The 19,275-nt window shown below is 47.3% G+C and overlaps 1 protein-coding gene across 2 annotated transcripts in view; it reads left to right on the plus strand.

Annotated features, from left to right (window-relative positions):
* NR3C2 (nuclear receptor subfamily 3 group C member 2) overlaps positions 1 to 19,275 on the plus strand; it is a 192,146-nt gene that overhangs the window by 162,267 nt on the left and 10,604 nt on the right. For both annotated transcript variants that reach the window (XM_026042588.1, XM_026042587.1), the window contains 2 exons: positions 15,822 to 15,952; positions 17,979 to 18,136. In XM_026042588.1, the coding sequence (XP_025898373.1) occupies positions 15,822 to 15,952; positions 17,979 to 18,136 (289 nt within the window). The remainder of the gene's footprint in view (positions 1 to 15,821; positions 15,953 to 17,978; positions 18,137 to 19,275) is intronic.

The raw sequence follows: 19,275 nt of genomic DNA on the forward strand, positions 1-19,275 counted from the left end.
CCAAATTTCCCAAGTTTCTGCTCAGCGAGTGATAATTCTGTGAATTGAGAGTGTTCGTTTAAAGTGCTGAGTTTTGGGTCCCTCGTGTAGGGAGGTCACTGAGAAAGGGGAGGAAGCCCCACGGATGGTGATCCAGGTGATCCAGGGCCTGGACATGTGGCCCAGGGTGAAGTAGGAGAGCGGAGCTAAGTTCAAGGTGGAAAAGCGAAGCTTCAAAGCAACAGTTATTAAATAAATGTGTATATTCTGATATGGAAATTAAAATAGTCTTGACTGCTTATTCTCTCAGGTGAATAAAAGAAGAGATTGAGTCTAGCAAAATCCATAGAACTTGAGCAAGTCTTAGAGCAGATTTTCAAGTGGAATAAAAGAAGCATAAGCAGTCAAACAACGTAATTCAGTACAAATGATTTTTTAGTGCCCATATCTAATTTAATTTTGTTTCATCTTTAACATCACTTCTTCAGGAAGTAGGTTGCTTTATTCTTTTTTTTTTTTCAAAAGAGCATTTCCTATGTGTCTGTAGTTAGGGTTTAACCTTAGTGTTTCATTTCACATCTATTCCTGTACGTTTGTGAAAATGTTCTATATTTTGCCTTGCTACTTGTATATAGTTTATGTGCCATAAAGTCTTGACAAATCCATATGGTTTGAAGCTTTGCTCTGGAGTCTCTGAAGTCTGACCTTACCTTTGCTTATTTCAGTGCTGTGAGCTTGGAAATGTAGTGTGGAGTTAGAAACCTGGGCCTTAATTTCTGTCCCACAAGGTTTGTCCAATCTCCCTTAGGTTCCCCTGCTGCAACTTTTTGTGTATTTTGTCGCCCTCGGCATTTTGCATGTATTGATTGATGCAGAATGCAAAGGAGATGACTTTAAAACGGGCTTTTCCTCCTGCCAACTTGGAAGATGTGTTCTTTTTAACACCAGCCCCAAAATTTATTGGTATTTTTTCATATCCAGTGTCTGGAGAGGTAATTTCCTGCCTCTGTGTAAGAAATAATTAGGAGGGTCCCATGCCAGTAGTGCTCAGGGCCCTCGGAGGGTTCAGCATTTTTCTTCAATGAACAGTTAATAAAGAGTGAAAGTAGAGGCTGGCATTGGCAGAATATGTGGCTTTGTTTTATATTAAACATATTTTCCGCTTACTCTTAACTGCTGTGAATAAAAGGAAGTCGTAAAGATTCTGGAAGGCCTTGATATATGATCTTGTTTTCTTTCTTATTCTGGAGGCCTGGAGACAAGACGAACAACAAATGAGAATCTCTGTTGTTATGAGCTGTTAAAGGAGTCTTTGACTTTATAAATATGGTGCAAAATGTCTTCCCACTAACACGTGGTTTGGTTTCCTACTCGGGTTATGCAAGGCTAGAAATATCTACCCAGCTTTGTTTAGTCATGAAATATATCTAATTAAGTGTACTGTTTGCCTTTATGGATCATGCATCTATTCCGTTGCTTTAATTGTGCCTAAGCAAACACCGAGATGTGAACTGAGCGATAAGCACACGGCTGCGCAACCAACTCACTCGGTGCCCTGCAGATTTTTCAGACCTAAAAAGAGGTGCAAAATAGTGTTATTTTATGTTGTGTGTGTGTGTGTGTAAATAAGTTAGAGTATGTGTTCTCTTTGGATTCATTTATTTTGTGGCATGATCATAATCAAATCTAAAATTCCCATAGTTATAGCTTTGGAGTGCATGGTTATTCTCTAAAATGCTGTGATACATGGGACACCATGTAATTCTGTTGCTTGAAAGTGCTTTTAAATAGTGACTGTTGCATATGTAATAACATTCAAAAGATGCTGCTATAATATTCCTAAAGCTGTGAACTCAAATCCTGAAAGTTGCAAAATTCAGATCATCTGTGGAATCGTAGCTCGAGACCGTGGTGTACGAGCCTTAAAGACCGTATCCGTAGCCACCCTTCCAGCTCTGTTATCCCATGTTACTGTTCCCATGCAACTCCTTCCATGCTGTATTGATCAGGCTGGATGGGTTGTGGGGATGATACAGGCTGATGCAGCCACAGACTGCTGGATTTCTGCTTCGTTTGTCGCAGTCCAACAGATGGACAGATTCAGGAGAATAGAGATTGCGGTGCTAATTGGGAAGATTTTCTTAAGACATGGCAAAATACTATCCCAGATTCAAAGAGCCAAGCACTAAGACATTTCAGGCTCCTACGGCAAAGTCGCTGAAATCCCACAGAAAACCTTGCTATTATTTAACTTGAGAAAAAAAATACATGTATTAAGGCTTAACCAAAGACATTTAGCTGAAATTTTTTCATCTAATTCATCCCGAGGCAGGCATGCATATTGAAAATTTAGGTCTAAAGCACAAAGTTACTAAAAGCATAAGCAGGAAACTGAGTGGCGCTGCTTGAAATGGGTACAAGAACAAAGCAAGGGGGGCAGCAAAAGAATTAAAATGTTTGGCAGTAGCACATTTTAACGGAGTCGCTCCGAAACGGTGCAGAATAGACAGTCCTAAACAGAGCAGCCTAAAACCTGCTTAGTAAGACATGCTCCAGGGAGGAAGGAAAGGCAGTTTCACATTCCCTGGGTCTGCCACTTCCTGGGTGGATACAGCGCTTGGCCATTAGCTTACACAGAGCTCTGTGTGCTGCTCCCTATGGAAGGGCAAGTCCCCTGCGCTTGTGGAGGAGAAGCAGAGGTGGATAGCGCCTCGGGTCCGAACGGCCTCTGGCTTTGACTTTGACTTCAGCTAACTTTGAGTAGGAGCTTCTCTGCAGGATGGAAGTCGAATCCCTAAATCCTGGAGAAAAGCCACAGAGCTGCTCCATGGGAACATTTCCCTGGGCTGCCAGACACGGGGTACAGGCGGTGCCGCACACCCGCTGTGTGACACTGGGGTCCAGGCGGTGCCGCACACCCGCTGTGTGACACAGAGTACAGGCGGTGCCACACACCCGCTGTGTGACACAGAGTACAGGCGGTGCCACACACCCGCTGTGTGACACTGGGGTACAGACGGTGCCGCACACCCGCTGCGTGACACGGGGTACAGGCGGTGCCACACACCCGCTGTGTGACACAGAGTACAGGCGGTGCCACACACCCGCTGCGTGACACTGGGGTACAGACGGTGCCACACACCCGCTGCGTGACACGGGGTACAGGCAGTGCCGCACACCCGCTGTGTGACACAGAGTACAGGCGGTGCCACACACCCGCTGTGTGACACCAGGTCCAGGCGGTGCCACACACCCGCTGCGTGACACGGAGTACAGGCGGTGCCACACACCCGCTGTGTGACACGGGGTACAGGCGGTGCCGCACACCCGCTGTGTGACACTGGGGTACAGGCAGTGCTGCACACCCGCTGTGTGACACGGAGTACAGGCGGTGCCACACACCCGCTGCGTGACACGGGGTACAGGCAGTGCCGCACACCCGCTGTGTGACACGGAGTACAGGCGGTGCCACACACCCGCTGTGTGACACCAGGTCCAGGCAGTGCCACACACCCGCTGCGTGACACGGAGTACAGGCGGTGCCGCACACCCGCTGTGTGACACGGGGTACAGGCGGTGCCGCACACCCGGCAGGGAGCAGCGCAGCGTGGTTGAGGTTGGAAGGGACCTCCAGGATCATTTACTCCAGGCCCCTGCTCCAGCAGGGACACCCAGAGCACGGGACACATCATCCACCCTGTCCTCCCTGGCCCGCCGTGCTGGAACTTCTGCTTTGTGGTGTAGGGAGCTTGGCAAAATGGGATGAAATGTTGGGTTTGCCGGTATTCCAGCCTCATCCAGCTTTACAATGGCGGTGGTGCAGGATTCCTAAGGAATTAAGTAAAACCGAGATGCCGCGTTGAGAAGTTTCAGAACGGTATAGAAAAGCACAGCATCAATATTTCAGCAGTATTTTACTAATGCACCAAATGACTAATGTGTGTTTTCCTGCTCCTTTGATTTTTGAGGGATTGACATCTGTAGCACAAAGAACAGATCATAAAAGCTCCGTGTGCAGCTTCTGAACTTGCTGGTTGTTTCACTTTGTTTTGCTGTCAGAAGATCTTTGCAGACTTTTTTTTTATTATTATTATATTTTTACCTAAGCCGAGGACTGGAGAGTGTGTCTGAGTTAAAAACAGCACTAGGTATTGTATAAGGTACCCAAAATTTCATATTAAAGTGAACTTTAAAATAATAATTCTGAAAATGGGGGACAGTTTTTCCTAGCACTTAGGTCATATTCCTCTCATATTTTTTCCATGCCTGGATTTACTGTTTGCTGTCATGTGCAGCTAGATTCTGTACAATATGAAGGGTTCAATAGAGACTGCTGCTCTCCGAGTGCTCCGTACAGAACTGCAGGAGCAGAATATGCTGTTTGACATATTGATTGGGGCTTTTAATTGATAAGGAAAAAACTGCAGGCTATGGGTTTTGAGCTAAGAAGTGGCTGCTGTCCCTTTTATCATTGCCATTTGGGGCGACTGTGACATTGCTGACCACTTTCTGAGTTTGCAACACAGCACTGGAAGGCTTTTTTCAATATAAAATGAAGTATCTACTCTGTATATTTTTAAGTAACGTACTAATGCTATTTTTGTAAGCCGGTTTAACAAACTAGCATAGCTTATTACAAGTTAATATAAATCCTTTCTTCAGCATGCAAAATTTAACTTGCAATAAAATTAAAATGTGATAATGCAGTGATCTTCCGTGCTAAGCCTTTAGTAATTCCCCCAACTGTGACATGCTAAAATTCAATAGCAGAGAAGAGGTTGATATTAGAAGTAGAGGAAAAATAGAGAAGATATTTTTCAAATGAGAAGGTTGATGTAGAGCAAATGAAGTAGAGAGGCAGAAAACCAGGTTCAGTGAGTGGAGATTTCTATGAATATTCTGCTAACATTGTCAAGGGATGTGAATGGGCAGAGGATTTTGTAATGTTGAGAAAGGCTGTAAAATTAAATTAACAATTGAGATCTGGTATGGCTGAATCGTTAAGATTTTATTTAGAATCTGCATTTATTAATTTTGCATATTTTATTAGTAAATAGCGCGGTCATTGTCTTTTCATTATGTTCCTAATATCCTCTCATAAAATGCCCGGGGAACCTGAGAACATTAGGATTTAGCGTTGCGTAACGCGCCGTAAGAATACGGCTACCTCTCCGTGACCTTTAGATGCTGAAGCCTGTAATTCTTTCTGGTATTCTGATTTCTATAGTAACAGCAGCAAGATAAATGTAATAAAATAAGCTGAATATTTAAAAAGACCAGATTTTTTTTTTTAACCTTATATACCTTGGGGGAGGGCAAGAGATGGCTGCAGACGGGCTGTGCGTGGCAGTAAAGCCAATAAATAAGTTGTTTTGTTGTTTAAAAGATTACTGCCTCTAGTTTCCATTTCGCAGAATGGTGGCCCTTAACCCTTGCGATACTGCTCTGGGTCTGTGCTGCAATCTGCTAATCCTATAGTGTCTAAATTTAGGTAGATTTTTGTAATCTTTTTAATCTAGCAGTCTCCAAATCCCTCGATTTTAATTCGCTTTGCCCCGGTGAGCGCTGAGGGGAGTTGTCAACGCTGGGCCTTGCTGGGAGCGCGTGTGCCGGCCGATCTCGCGACGGGGTCGGCAGCTCCTTGCGGCTCTCGCCTGCCTCCCTTCGCCGGCACGGGCTGTTTTGAGGAGGGCAACCACGTCCGTGCCATGCAGACCAGCTCTGCAGAGCTAGGTGTCTTCGTGAGCAGAATTTACCCCTCCATTAGTTGTTGTTTACTTGCGTGTACAGAGCTGCTAGGTTTGCATACAGACACACCTATGAAAGGCTTTGGTTCTGGGCACAGCCCAAAACTGTGCGCTTCGGAGAAATGTGCCAAAGGAAATTTGAAGAACTGCTGTAGTGCCTGATGGATGCATCCTGCATGGGGTCGTTTTCAACTTTTGTTTTCCTTTTTCTTGTAAATGGGTTATTGGTTGTTGGTAAAGCAGTCGATTCAATTTCATTATATAACTTCACAAAGGATTAGTGTTCAAATGCCATTATCTAATCAGTTCAAAATTTTCTGGGATGTTTAGACTTAAGTAGATGAGAATTCCAGTTGAAACTGTGAATCTGTAACGGAAAATGGGAGACAAAGCAATGTTAATGAGATCTGTAGGATTATAAAAGCAGCTGTCAGAAGAAAGGTCCATCTAGCACAGTTGTCACCTCTGAAAAGGGCCAGTTGCAGAAAGAGTGCAAGATCAGGACAAGGGTAAAATGATACTTCTTCATTTGCCTGTTCCAGCAGTCAGAGATTTAGGTACTTTCTGAACGGGAGATCACGTTGAGACAGTTGTGCTTAATAACCCCTCTGAATCTTCTCTGAATTTGCCTAGCACCTTTTTGAATGCATTTATAATTTCAATAGCTAAGGCAATGACTTCTGCAATTTAATTATGGATATTTCTTTGTTGGAGATTTTTTCTAAAGCAGGTACCTGTTAATTTGATTACTGCTTAATTCTTGTGTTTGCAGAAATAGTGAATATTTTTCTTTTCATCCTTTTCATCACTTATCATTTATAGATCTCTGTCATGTCTTTTTTCTTTCATGAGCTGGAGAATCAACTAGTCGATTTAATTTCCCTTTGAATATCAGTGGTTTGGTACCCTGGTTCTCCTCATCTCCTTCCTCTATACTTTCTGTATATTCATTTTGAGAGTGGAGCAGTATGGCACACCATGCTGTACATTGGCAATGGATTTGTACAGCAACAAAATGATGATTTCTGTCATGCTCTTCTTTTAATATCCTGTTTTTTGGCTATAGTAAATAGTGAGTAAGCATTTCTAAAAAAGAAACCTCCTACCCACCTCACCCTAAAAATGGCCCCAAAATGTTCTAGTGGACACATAGCTCTTGCTCTTGTGTTAAGTTAGCTAAGTTTGACCTGGTTTGGGGGCATGTGTAGTAAAAGATGATTTTACTGTGTGCACTGTCTTGCAGTTAGTGATTTTCTTCTTCCACCGGGCCGGCTTGTCACGTAGGTTTGCAGGATGTTTGTGAGTTCTTCACTGACAGTGCTGGATTTGCTTGTCTTAAATCATCTGCAAGCTCTGTCCCCTCAACAGCTGCGATCGCTTGGGGACGATGTTTGAGGAGGAATTTTCAAGCCAACCCAGTCTCTATGAGACTCCCCTGGTAACCTCCGCTCCTGTGACAGTGTCCACTTAGTATTACCTTTTGTCTCCTGTTTAAATCCACTAGTAATCCAGGAGCCCTCCCCCTTATCCGTTTATAAGCTCTCCTTAAGAGCCTTGAGGAGATGTCTTTAACAGCCGCTTGGGAAGCCGGGCTTTGCCTTGGCGGCACCTCCCTGCGCCTGTGCGGTGCCGCAGCCCTGCTTCCCTCCACGTGGGAACCAGGGGAGGAGGAGGAGGAGCAGGGAGGTGTTTGCTTGGGTCGCACCCCGGACGGCAGCGGGACCTGGCAGGTGAGAAGCGCTCCCGTCGCGTGGCCGCGGCCCGTGCCGACCCCGTCGCCCTGCTGCCGTCGCAGGAGCTCCAGAGACTCCTGAGATGTGACCTCTCATTGCCAAAACTGCGTTGAATTTCTTCCATCACAGCATACTTATTTGTCTGTTAATTCTCCTTTCAATCGTTTTGCTAGATATAGAAATGAGACTTACTAGTCTCTGGGCTCTTGAGTGCTGCCTCCCCACTCCCAGACCCATTTTAAGAAATCGGTCACATTTGTCACCTTCTACTCCTTTATAAGGGCAATTTAAGCAATAAGCTCCTCAGCACAGTTGGTAGTTCAGCAATTCCATATTTAAGTTACTTTGGAGCTCTTGGATGGGTGCCATCTGGTCTTGGTAATTTATTACTGTTCACTGTATTTTTTTTCTGAACTCCCTTTTACTGACACTTCAGTCTGAAGGTGGTTCCCACAGCCACTCGCTGGTGCAGAGCACTTTTGCTAGGATTTTTAGCTGCTTCTGCTATGGCCCGATCTTTCTCAAAAGCTTCCTTTTCTTCTTGATCATCTGTTGGCCCTACAGATGCTCTGGCAGATTTCCGGCCTGTCTTGTGTTTGAAAAGTTTTTATTATGACTTTAGGATGAAAATTTACCCTGCGATTTTACATTTAATTTGACATAAATATGCTCTTTTTTCTTCTTGTCTCAAAAAGACTCGAGGACATCCACAGGACTTTGGGGAGGATATCTTTTCAATTCCCTCTAGGTGCTTGGCAGGAAGGTTAGGATGGAGACAAGGCTTGCCCTTTTCAAGTCTCTTTTTGAACATGATGGTGCTTTAATCTTTCTGCAAGCCAGGCAGCTACTTGGTGATATCTCTAAATGCCCTTCATACTTGCAGTGTTTCCTTTCATTCTACTGCCTACAAGGTTAAATTTTCATCTTCCCAATTAAAGTAAAAATCAGGAGGTAAACTAGTTAGAAAATTGCAGGAAATGCCAGGCTTTGCACAACAGCTTGAGCAAAGTCTTAAAATTTTGGAAGCACTCCTGATATGAAATGAGAATTGCTGCTGCATGTGACCTGTAGTAGCAGCAGCTTTACTGGTGCATCCCTTAAAGGGATGCGGAGCCCTTGTGTAAGGATTTATAGAACAATACTTAATGGATACCATTTCTGGCTGTCCATACCCTTTTCTGATGAAATTTGAAGAATATTCATTGTGCATTATGATCATTCGTTTTTGAATATGGCATTGAAAATGCACTTTGGTAAAGCCTTACTTGCACATTGTCTCATTTAAACTGTGATTTGTCGATATTGAAATGCAAACCAAAGAGAATATGTGATATGAGCGTTCTGTTAACTACATAAATGTTAACTCCAGCAGATACTTCATTTTATTAGCTGTTTATGTGCTTGACATTTTAGGGTTGCATAACAGAGTGATTATTAAGTTGTATTTTAATACAAGTTTTCTGTTACTGATTGTGAGCTGAAACTCTTGTGTTGCAGCAATTACCCAATAGCTGTTGCCAGCTCCTGTGTTGATGGGCAAAAACCAGGGGAATCCCTTCCTGAAACTGAATTCCAAGCTCTGAGTTTCTTAACACTAGAAACCTGGGGTTCAAGTTCTCTAGGATCATCAGGAGGACATTCTGAGGCGAAAGCTTTCATTTTCCGAATTACGTCATTTATTTCAGTATAAAAATTGAGAAGTTCATATGCCTGGAGGCTAAAGCCCCAAAATGCCAGCTCTTTATGTAGTTTTCTTTTAACATACCGACCTTCCTTGTCAATGGGTGATCGGCAGTGGTTCCCTTCGGTCTGGTTCCCGTTTTGCATCGGGTCAGGCAGTTTCTTTAAGGGCTTTCCCGTGGTACCAGAGTGCCACCCAGCTACGAGCAGCCCTGAGCAGCCTCTGCAGCGCGCCGGCTTGGCGTGTTCTCGCGGCAGGGTGGCGGGGATGGGAGAAGAGCATCACTGAAGTACTTCGTTTTCATGATCTTTTCAAGCAAAAGATCTTTTATGTATGTTTTGCTTCTCTATAGGAAACAGTTTTCCTCCTGTTGTGAGATTCCTGCAGGAACTCAGGAGTGAAAAGGATCTCGTAGAGCCTTGAGTGAATCCTCCGCTACCAGAGGATGGACCTCAGCATAAAATCCCATGATTTTCAAGTCCAGGGTGGCTTGGTGACCACTTAAAATGGCAGATTTGGCCCATGATTTTTCCCCCAACTGCAGCAAGTGGGCAGATCCCAGCAGGCCAGAGCAGTGGGAGCGGGAAGAGCCAGGATCGCTTTGGCGGCAGGTCTTGGGGCTCTGCCTTGAGAAGGTCCCGCGGTCCCTGCCCGCCCCAGGGAAAGGAGCCTGGTGCATGGGGCGGCCCGGGGACGTTCCTGGGGACGGCCAGGGAAGCGGGTACGGACTGCAGATCCAAACCCGCACTGCGAGGCCGCGACACTGGCTCCGCTTTTACTTCTATTTTTATCTTTTCTTTTTCTTTTTTCTTCTGGCAGTCAGGCACTGTCATGTTTTAACCTGGCCAAGAACCACCAGAGCCTGTTGAAGGCATTTTGGAATTTTGCAGCAGTTTCCTCTAGGCCAACCCATATCTGGATAAACTGCCTAATTCCCAGCCTCCGTGCATTCATGGCCAGTCTAAGTGACTGCAAAATAATGGCTGAATTCTCCCTGGGTGAGTGTTTAGGGAGAACATCTCTGTCCCCTCAGCAGCGTGAGGTCGTCATTAGTGCTGGGCACGAGGTTCTGTATTTCCATTGCCTCACTGGTAATTTAAGCAAAAAAGGACATAGATTGTGACCCAAATATCTTCCCCCTTGAAACATGGAATGAGAGGCCTGTTAATTTCCACAGGATAAGGTGCCTGCATTTACCATTGAGGCAAGATAACAAAGGTCCTTTCCTTCCTGGAGGGAGAGGCTTCTGGAGCTCCGGGGGCTGGAAGCAGCAGGTGAGGGCTGCCTGTTCTCTTGTGCTGCTGCGGCTTGCAGAGCTTCAGCAGTGAGCAGAGACCAGAAAGTGCTGAGTAAGAAATAAACACCAAATAAAAAGTCATCACCGAGACCTGAATTTTGCATATATTTTGGGTTGGATTTGGATTAGTGCAATAACTTGATGCTGTTCCGGTGCTGCCGACTTTGGTTGCTTTGGTTACAAGAAGAGAGGCTGGTGTGGGGGAGCCGTCCGCTGAGCAGAGCCCTGAACAGCCTGGGCCACCAGCGCCGTGGCACGGGCAGCGCTGCAGAGACTGCCCCTCCGCATCCACACACGGGCTGGGACACCTCGTCTGCGTCCACACACGGGCTGGGACACCTCGTCTGCATCCACACACGGGCTGGGACACCTCGTCTGCATCCACACACRGGCTGGGACACCTCGTCTGCATCCACACACRGGCTGGGACACCTCGTCTGCATCCACACACRGGCTGGGACACCTCGTCTGCATCCACACACGGGCTGGGACACCTCGTCTGCATCCACACACRGGCTGGGACACCTCGTCTGCATCCACAACGGGCTAGGTCGTTTCATTTGCATTGCTCCTCGTGGTGCTGCTGCTGAAGCAGAATGCTCCAGGGAGAAAACCTAAAGTACTGATATGATAATACATCTCTCTCCTTTGCCCAAGAAGCTCCAAGCTTTCCCCAGCGGGTGAACCTCCTTCAAGACAGAAGAAATAACTCGGGCAAAGCGGGTAGCAGTTGGGTGGTTTGCTGGCCCGTACCAGGGACTCTGTGATCCCCTGCCAGCCTCTGGTCCTCGCACCCTTCATCCACTGCCTGCCCCCGTGCTGAAAGGGCGTCTTGGGACAGTTCACTTCTCCCTCCTGACTTCAAACTGGCATCTTCTGGAGTGGTGGAAAACATACCTTGCTTTTTGAGGTTGCCAAACTTGTTTTGATCTTCAGGCCTTTGGCAGGTTTCGTGTTGTTGTTTTCTGTTTGTTTTTCCAGAGAAACAGTGAAATGTGTTTTTTGAGTTCTCTTGAAATTATTTTAAGTGATGGACTAGCTTGAAAGGGATGCAGATTTTAGCCTAGCAAAGGAAAGGCTTAAGTTTTGATTATAAAATTGGAAGCAGTTCTTACAGAAAAATGTAAAATCAGGAAACACAAAGTCAGAATAGACTAGTGTTACTTGAGCTGTTTCTAATTCCTTTTTGAGCTGCACAAGCTGTGTGACTAACTCAACTGCTCCTTTGAGGTGCTGTCAAAGGGGCCTTCTCCCAGTTTTCCTTGGGGTCATCAGCATGCCACTTGAGTACTGATGAATCTTCAAAACACCCACCACTTCTTTCCCTGTCTTCCCTTTCTAACTTAAGATGCATTGTGCTGCGGCTTTGAATGGTGTCTGTGAGAAAATAAATAAAATACTGTGTCAGGTTAGGTTTGGGGCTGTTTAGTCTTCAATACGTGAGGTTTTTGATGCATGGCTTTCTTGCACAGATTTATCTTTTTGGTTACAGTCAGTTGAGTTATAGTTTTTATGCTCAACAACAAGGTTTACCATACTGAACTTTATGATGACTTAATAAATTAATTATAAATTATTTATTTATAACAGCTTGGATCTGTGCAACACGTCTGTGGGATCACAGTTTCTGTGTGGCTGTTGGGTTCCGGTAAAGACCGCACGAGTGTATTAGTGCTAAGCACAGCTGGTGGAGTATTGAGGCTGCCCCTGCGTGCTGGGGACCACCGTGTGGAGGTGCTGCTGCTGTGTCCTGCCTGCCTGGAGGGCGCCCGTTTTCGGAGCGGGGGCAGAGGAACCCCGGCTGGTTGGGCTCGTTCCCACTCGAGGGCTGGACTGTCTGGAAGGTGCTTGAACGAATGGGCTGAAGCGCGAGGCCGGTCCCGGGGAGGCGGCCCCCGTGCAGCTTGTCTGTGGGGCACGCGCGGAGGAAAGGGGATGTACGGATTGCATGGGGTAGGGACACGTCCCGGGGAAGTGGAGAGAAGGAGAAGACAAACTCTTCCAGAGGGAAAAGAGGCCATCGGGCAGGCAGTTGGGATCTTCTCCCTGGGCAGTGTTTCTACTACAGCTCCGTGAGCACAACAAGGAGCAACCAAACCAGGCCCTCGTGGTCCCGCTCACCCGCAGGCCTGTGAGTGCCTTCCCCTCCTCCTGCCGGAGCCGAGCGCCCGGGAGGAGCCGCTCCGTGCCCTGCTCCGGCGCGGGAGCACCGTACGGGAGAGGAACGAGCTCCAGACTGAGCTGCTAGCACACACCCAGGGAACCAAAGAGGGATTAACTTGAGGTGTGAAGTTTAAAGCGTATTATTAGGAAGGAGGATTAAGCTAAACGGAGCTAATGACACCGCTTCTGAGGGAGGACCACACAGCGGATTCAGTGCCTTGGCTCCCTGCCTTTTCTTACTTAATGTTCTTAAAAGTATAGGTACGTATAGGTGCATGCCCTCATGTTCCAGAGGCCTTTTTATTCCAGATGTTGACATTCTCAGTTTTCCATGCCGCAAAGTAAATACGCTCTATCAGAAGCAGATCCAGGTTATTTTTCTTAACAGAAAGCAGGGATATGGTGGAATTCTGCTTTACTTTTTCCCCACAGCAGCAGTGGTGTTTGTGATGACTTGGCGGTGTTTATTCTTAGACGAGGCTTCCAGTAAGCAGGAAATAACTTTGTTCATGTTATGTCTATGTGCCCTCATTTGTATGAAGAAATTCTGTCCCGTTTCTCTTAATACGTGAGCCGTTTTACTGCTTTACGTGGCTGTTGTTCTCACAGGGTTGTGGTATCTGGGATGTTGGCATCTAAATTTTCCCAAAGCTCCATGAACTCTTGTTTTACACGGTGTGGATTAAAATCAAGTGCCCTGAATGCGTAAATGCTCATCACGTGCTTACCTGGCGTTAGATAGAGTCATAACTTAACTGACATAACTCAGAGTAAGTAATAATTTGTAAATAAGGAATAAATTGACTGAATTGACTTTCAGGAGGGAAGCTAATTTGAAATTACACCTTTGAGATATGTTAAATAAACCGCTTAGTAACTGGCTTTGTGTACACACCTACACCTTTTGTCACCTACAAACAATGTTATGAGATCTGCCTTGAGAGTAAACAAGAGATAAGTATTTGTAGGCAGATGAAAACCTAAATAAATAGACAAAACTTTTCAGTAAAAGTCTTCTGTGTAGGCAATAGTCATGCGTAAATGTGAATAAATACAAAGAAAAACATGAGAGGTAAAATGCGAATTTCCACAAAGTGCAATGTACAGAAAATAATGTTTTAAGTCAGGATGCCTTTAGGTTGCCTGTCCCAGGGAGTGTTTGGTGAAAGCATCAGGAAGCCCAGACGAACGCTCAGGATGTTTGGCTCTGTTTGCCCCGTGGCCTCGGGCGCAGGGCTGGCACGCGCCGCGTGCGAGCACGTCGAGGGGACGCGGAGCGGAGCTGCCCCACGTGCAGCGTTTGGGGGTGGATCCCGCCTCCGGCATCGCGCAGGGGCAGCTTCTCCCATTGCCTTTCTTCCTGTAGCCCAGGAAGCGTAAGGAAAATAAACAAGCGTGGCTTTACTACTACTACGATGGGAGGAAAAGCTGGAAGCTCTCAGTCTGGAGGAGAGGGTGGAGCTGGGGAAAAGTGCAGGGTCCATATAACAATGGGGAGTCCGTTTTATTAGCGTTAAAGAGTAAAAGAAAATCTGCTCTGGCAATGGTGAAATAAAACACCAGGAAGATTACGTAAGTCTCTGTTTGCACACAGTGTGATTTTTCTCTTTCACCAGCCAATTTGTGTGTTTGAGAAGTCAGTTGCTTGGTTAAAATAACGAGCTGAACTCTGTCCAGTTCCTGAATTATGTTAAAAAATGTTTGAAGAAATATAGACAATTGTTGGGCAATTAAAGGAAAAAATCGCGGTGGTCACTGAGCAATTATAGCGCCTCGTGTAAGTGCCCGCATGTGCATCGCGCTTTCCGAGGGAGGCACGCGATCCCAGCAACTCCTTGCTTTAGCTGCTGCGGTTTGGAATCGCATCCTTAGGAACATAGCGAGATCCCGATTGATTCAGGCTGGAATGAATGCAGGTTGGGCTGCCCTGGGGTCGCTTAAGGAAAGGGAGTTAAAGCCTGAAATGTATCGTCGCGTGTTTGAAGGAATTAATGTAAACCAAATACAAATCACGTCACCTTATTATTTTATTATGAGTCACAAAAAAGCCTGTATTAATGAATAAGATTTTTCATGTTCGTACTCCTTCATTCTAGACTATCGCAGATGATTATTTTTGTTAATCATACACAATTTTAAAATACTTTTTAATGTTTTAATATGAGACCATTGCAGCAAGCTAGTAATTCCCCGTAGGAAGTCTGGTACAGTGTATTAATGTGAACCCCGGTTACTGGAAAATAATTTCCCTTCATTTTTGCTGTTGGTACAAGTTCACCCTTGGAGCTGGACCTGCTGCATTTTCAGGAAAAATTGTAACCAGCTTTGGGGCCTCCGGAGCGGAGGCTGCGGGTGGCGTGTGGGAGTGCTGGCCTGGGTGCTGCAGGCACCCCGGCTGGTCTGTCCACGGCGTGAAAACTGAAACGGCCCAACGATAGAAAGGCAGCAACGTGGACTGGTCCACGATTATTTGTATCTTATTTTACTTTATTTTATTATGTTATGTTATGTTACGTTACCTCCTCCTGGTCCTGCAGCGCTGTGAGCCGTGTCCCTGGGCCCGCAGCACGTTGGGACGCTCGGGTGCTGCCGCAGTGTCCTCGGCAGGGCCGGAGGCTCCCGGTGCCTGGGGGGGCCTCTCCCGCGCCTGGCCTCCTCTGGGACACTGCCTTAAAACACCCGTGTCCCGAGGGCAGCTCCCCCTCCGACTCCGGCTCTGCCCTCTTCATCCATGCTGCTTCCATGGGCCAGGGCAGAGCCGAGCGGACCCTGACCAGCCAAGAGCTCCGGAGCTCCTGGGCTGCTCCAGGGACACAGGCGGCACCTGCAGCTCTAGTGATTCTTCCTCTTGCTTCTTTCCATTTCCAGTCCTTCATGGGGCTCCGTTATCCCTGGTCTGCTGGGTAGCAATGGGAAATCAGCCGCCACCCATGGGTGGCTTAGGCGTTGGAAAGGCTGGGCCCACACACCCCCAAAGGTCATTTTTAGTGATGCTTTTTCCTACCAGTCTAGGAGCACAGGGGCAGGGCAGCCGTGTGGGGCTGCACAGACCCCAGCTTCATCTCAGGGGTCCCCAGCTCGATCTGAGCTTCGAGGCTGCAGCCTGCCCCACTGACCTGCGTGACGAGGGTCTGGTCTGCACGCGCTACCACTGGGGCTGCCCCACACACTGCGGGTTCTCACCTACTAATGCCCTGCTTTGTTCCTGTGTTTTCTTTCAGGGAACGGATGCGCCAGTCTGCCATGTTTGAGCTGTGCCAGGGAATGCACCAGATCAGCCTGCAGTTCGTTCGCTTGCAGCTCAGCTTTGAGGAGTACACTATCATGAAAGTCTTGCTGCTGTTGAGCACAGGTAACGTAGACTCGCAGTTACATGAGAAAACTTGAAATTACTTCAGCTCGTGAGGAAGTGCAGGGATTTTAACTAGTGTAACAAAAGGGCCAGGGCCCTGGCTCTGTCAGGGCCCCGGAAAAAGCCTGTTTTGTGTTTTAGGATTTATGTGCAGATTTGTGTCCGTGAGCACAGGAGGGCTCTGTGCAGACGGAACGTGTCACGTGCACTGGGAGGGCAGGAGGGGCCGGCAAGGGGCTTTGGCCCTGCTCTGTACATGGGTGCTGAGATCAGCCACACACACCGGGAAAAGGCATCCGTGGAGCAGGGTGACAGCTGTGTTGTCCTGCACCGTGGGGACTGGGAAAAACCCTGGCTCAGCACTCAGCCGGCCACCCGTTCGGGTGACTTAATGGCACCTTCAAGATCAAAAGCCGTGCGTTCCCCACCGCACTGCAAGATGTGTGCTTCTCCCCTCGCCAGGTAAAATGAGACTGCTCAGCCCGTTGCGGGGCTCTGGGTGTCTAGTAAATGACAGTGCATAGTAAGTGACAGAGCACGCTCTGTTTTTCTCCAGAGCGTCACGCTTTGGGAGGTGTTAGGATACTCAGCTGCGTCGTGGTGCTCACTGCAACAATGTGGAGCTGCTATTAGCAGATGTCCTAATCTGCTCTTGCAAAAGAGCAAAAACTCCTGCTCCATCATAATTTTATAAATACCCAGGCATTCTGTAAATGTTTTTTCCACTTGTCTGAATGAACAAGCCAGTGAGCTCTAAGCAAACTTTCTCCTGTGTCATCATTCCCTTTTCTGAGGGATTTGCCCGGTGACATCCTCACAAGATAGCTGGGATTGCTGGGAATTTCCGATGTCGCTTCAGGGAGTCCATCAGGCAGGAATTCTGCCGGCTTGGCCACTGGAAAACCTACCAGAAACAGTTGTTTTGTGAGATCTGGGATAGTTACCTAAAGGAGAGAAAGGAAGGAGACAAAAAGGAAAGGAGCACAATGATAACACCCCGAAAATGCCACATGAACAGCAGTGAACCCAGTTTCTAATTATTGCACCTTGATACTACACTGTGATAGAAAACATCAGATTCATTTTCATTTAGATTTTTATTGAATCCTGTGATGAGCAGAGTACAAGTTATTTTGAAACTTTCATGATGACCACATCAAGGAAGTTTCACTCCATTTACATGTGGAAGAAACCACATATTACAACTCAATTGTTTTCTTGCTTTCCACAGACCATAGGTTCTGGGAGCTTGCCAAAGGCACTGCTGCATTTAATAAGTAAAATCAGAAACATTGGGCAAACCTCCAGAATTTCATGTTTTGCTTGAGTTCTCTTTATTTGTGGTCTTTCTTTCTGTCTTAATAATCCGGCTGGGGTGATGCTATAATATTTTTCAGGCAGAGCAGTAAAATATATGGTAGTACACAATGAAAAAAACAGCTGTATCTCACGGTTTTAAGCAGCATTTAGGAAAGCAGACCTGTAAATGTTAAAGAACCCATATAGCCCTTGCATTTTTTGTAAGGGCCATAGTACCTTCCAGTGGCCCTCCTCATCTTGATTGGTGTGTCTGTGTTCATGTGGCTGGGGCTGGGTTTGCACATCTGTTTCAAAACCTTTCTTCTTTCTGTTAGCTGGCTGATTGAAAGGTTTGGCATTCAGAATATCGAATCTAATAGCAAAGAGCAATGACAGTATTTACCAAGGGGTGGAGAGAGTGACACTGTTTCCCCTTCAGACTTTTTCTGAACTCTTAACAGCAGGACGGCATGTGTTGTGTTTCAGAGATGTTATCTCATCCTCTGCCTCAGCTAAACCTTTGGCAACCACAGGTCTGGAAAGGATGCTTCAATTACTGGAAAAATCTATATGATGTTGTTGATTCCGTACCAATGTCTGTAAAATTATGGACTTTACCTAAAGGTTTAATTCTTTCATCCATTAACTAGTGTAACTTTTAAATATGCACATCAAAAGAATAAGCAATACGTTTTATATTAATGTAAGATTGTCTTTTTAATGACAGTTCCCAAGGATGGTCTCAAAAGCCAAGCTGCATTTGAAGAAATGAGGGCAAATTACATTAAAGAACTAAAGAAGATGGTAACTAAATGTCCAAGTAACTCTGGGCAAAGCTGGCAGAGATTCTACCAACTGACTAAGCTTCTTGACTCCATGCATGATGTAAGTACAGCTCCTGCGGGAGCACTGACAAGTTAGGCAAAACCCTCTCCGTTAAGGTAAAACAGCCGTCTTTAATTGTATTAACTCACAGGCAGAAAAAAATCCTCGTTTTTAAAGCAACATCTGAGAGAAGTTGTTAGCAGATGAATTGAAGGAAAGCTGCCAAATAAAACAAGGAAATATGTCATTATGGGTTGGGTTCTGCTGCCTCCTTTGCTTAAAAGGTGGCGTGTTCCTGCAGTGATCCCGTCACGGTGGATACGGGCCGGCACCTGTGGGTCGGAGGCAGGCTGAGGGGGAATGGCGGAGGAGGCTGGCCCCACGCTGGGGACCGAGCGCCGGTGTCCGTGCGGAGCATCCCGGTCGCTTCCCCGCGGGAGCTGCCGGATCCAGCAGGGAGAGGTGCCCCCTGTGCAGGGTTAATCTGATGGCTTCAGAAGAGCTGTTAGGGCTTTGGAGACGTCCCTGGTATTCGAAGCCTTAATGGAGGTTTTCAGGTGTAAAATTAATGGAACTGTTAGGTTGTTTCTGCAGTCCTGTCTCCTTGCACGTGAGGTTTGTCCTTCTGTGTGTATCTGGTGTGAGACGTGGTAAGCGACTTGGGGAGCTTGTGAGTTGGGTGTTGAAGCGCCGGGGCTTTGGTGCCCGGTCCCGCTGCGCCTCGGGGGCGGCATGTGGGGCACAGCATGGGGCAGAGCGTGGGGCAGAGCTGGCGGCTGCCCGGACAGGCCCAGATCGGAAAGTGCCAAGAGCGGAAAGTGCCCCATCGGCCTCCGGGCCGCACGTGGGGCCTGGAGCAGCTGCCGGGCGTCTCCGACCCAGAGCCGACAGCAACCCGGTGGGAAGGCCCCACAGCGCGTGGGGCTCCACACGGCTCCGCATTCCCCTTTCCAGGGGGCAGCAGGACCCGCCATCATCCCCCTCGACCCCTTCGCACCCAGCAGGGCTGCCCGGGCAGCACCAGCCCCACGGCGAGAGCGGGCAGGGCCCGTGGTGAGACTGGGCCAGGCAGGCCCCACGGTGAGGCCGGGCCCGGTGGTCCCCGTGGCATTGCCCGCACTGTGGCTGTGGTGGGAGCGGGATAGGGCAGGGCTGGGGCTGGGGGCCGGCCATGCGGCCGTGGGTGCCGCTGGGCGCCG

This window comes from Nothoprocta perdicaria, unplaced genomic scaffold (genome assembly GCF_003342845.1).
Source record: "Nothoprocta perdicaria isolate Ctin4 unplaced genomic scaffold, notPer1 scaffold_31, whole genome shotgun sequence".
In the NCBI taxonomy this organism is placed as follows: domain Eukaryota; kingdom Metazoa; phylum Chordata; class Aves; order Tinamiformes; family Tinamidae; genus Nothoprocta; species Nothoprocta perdicaria.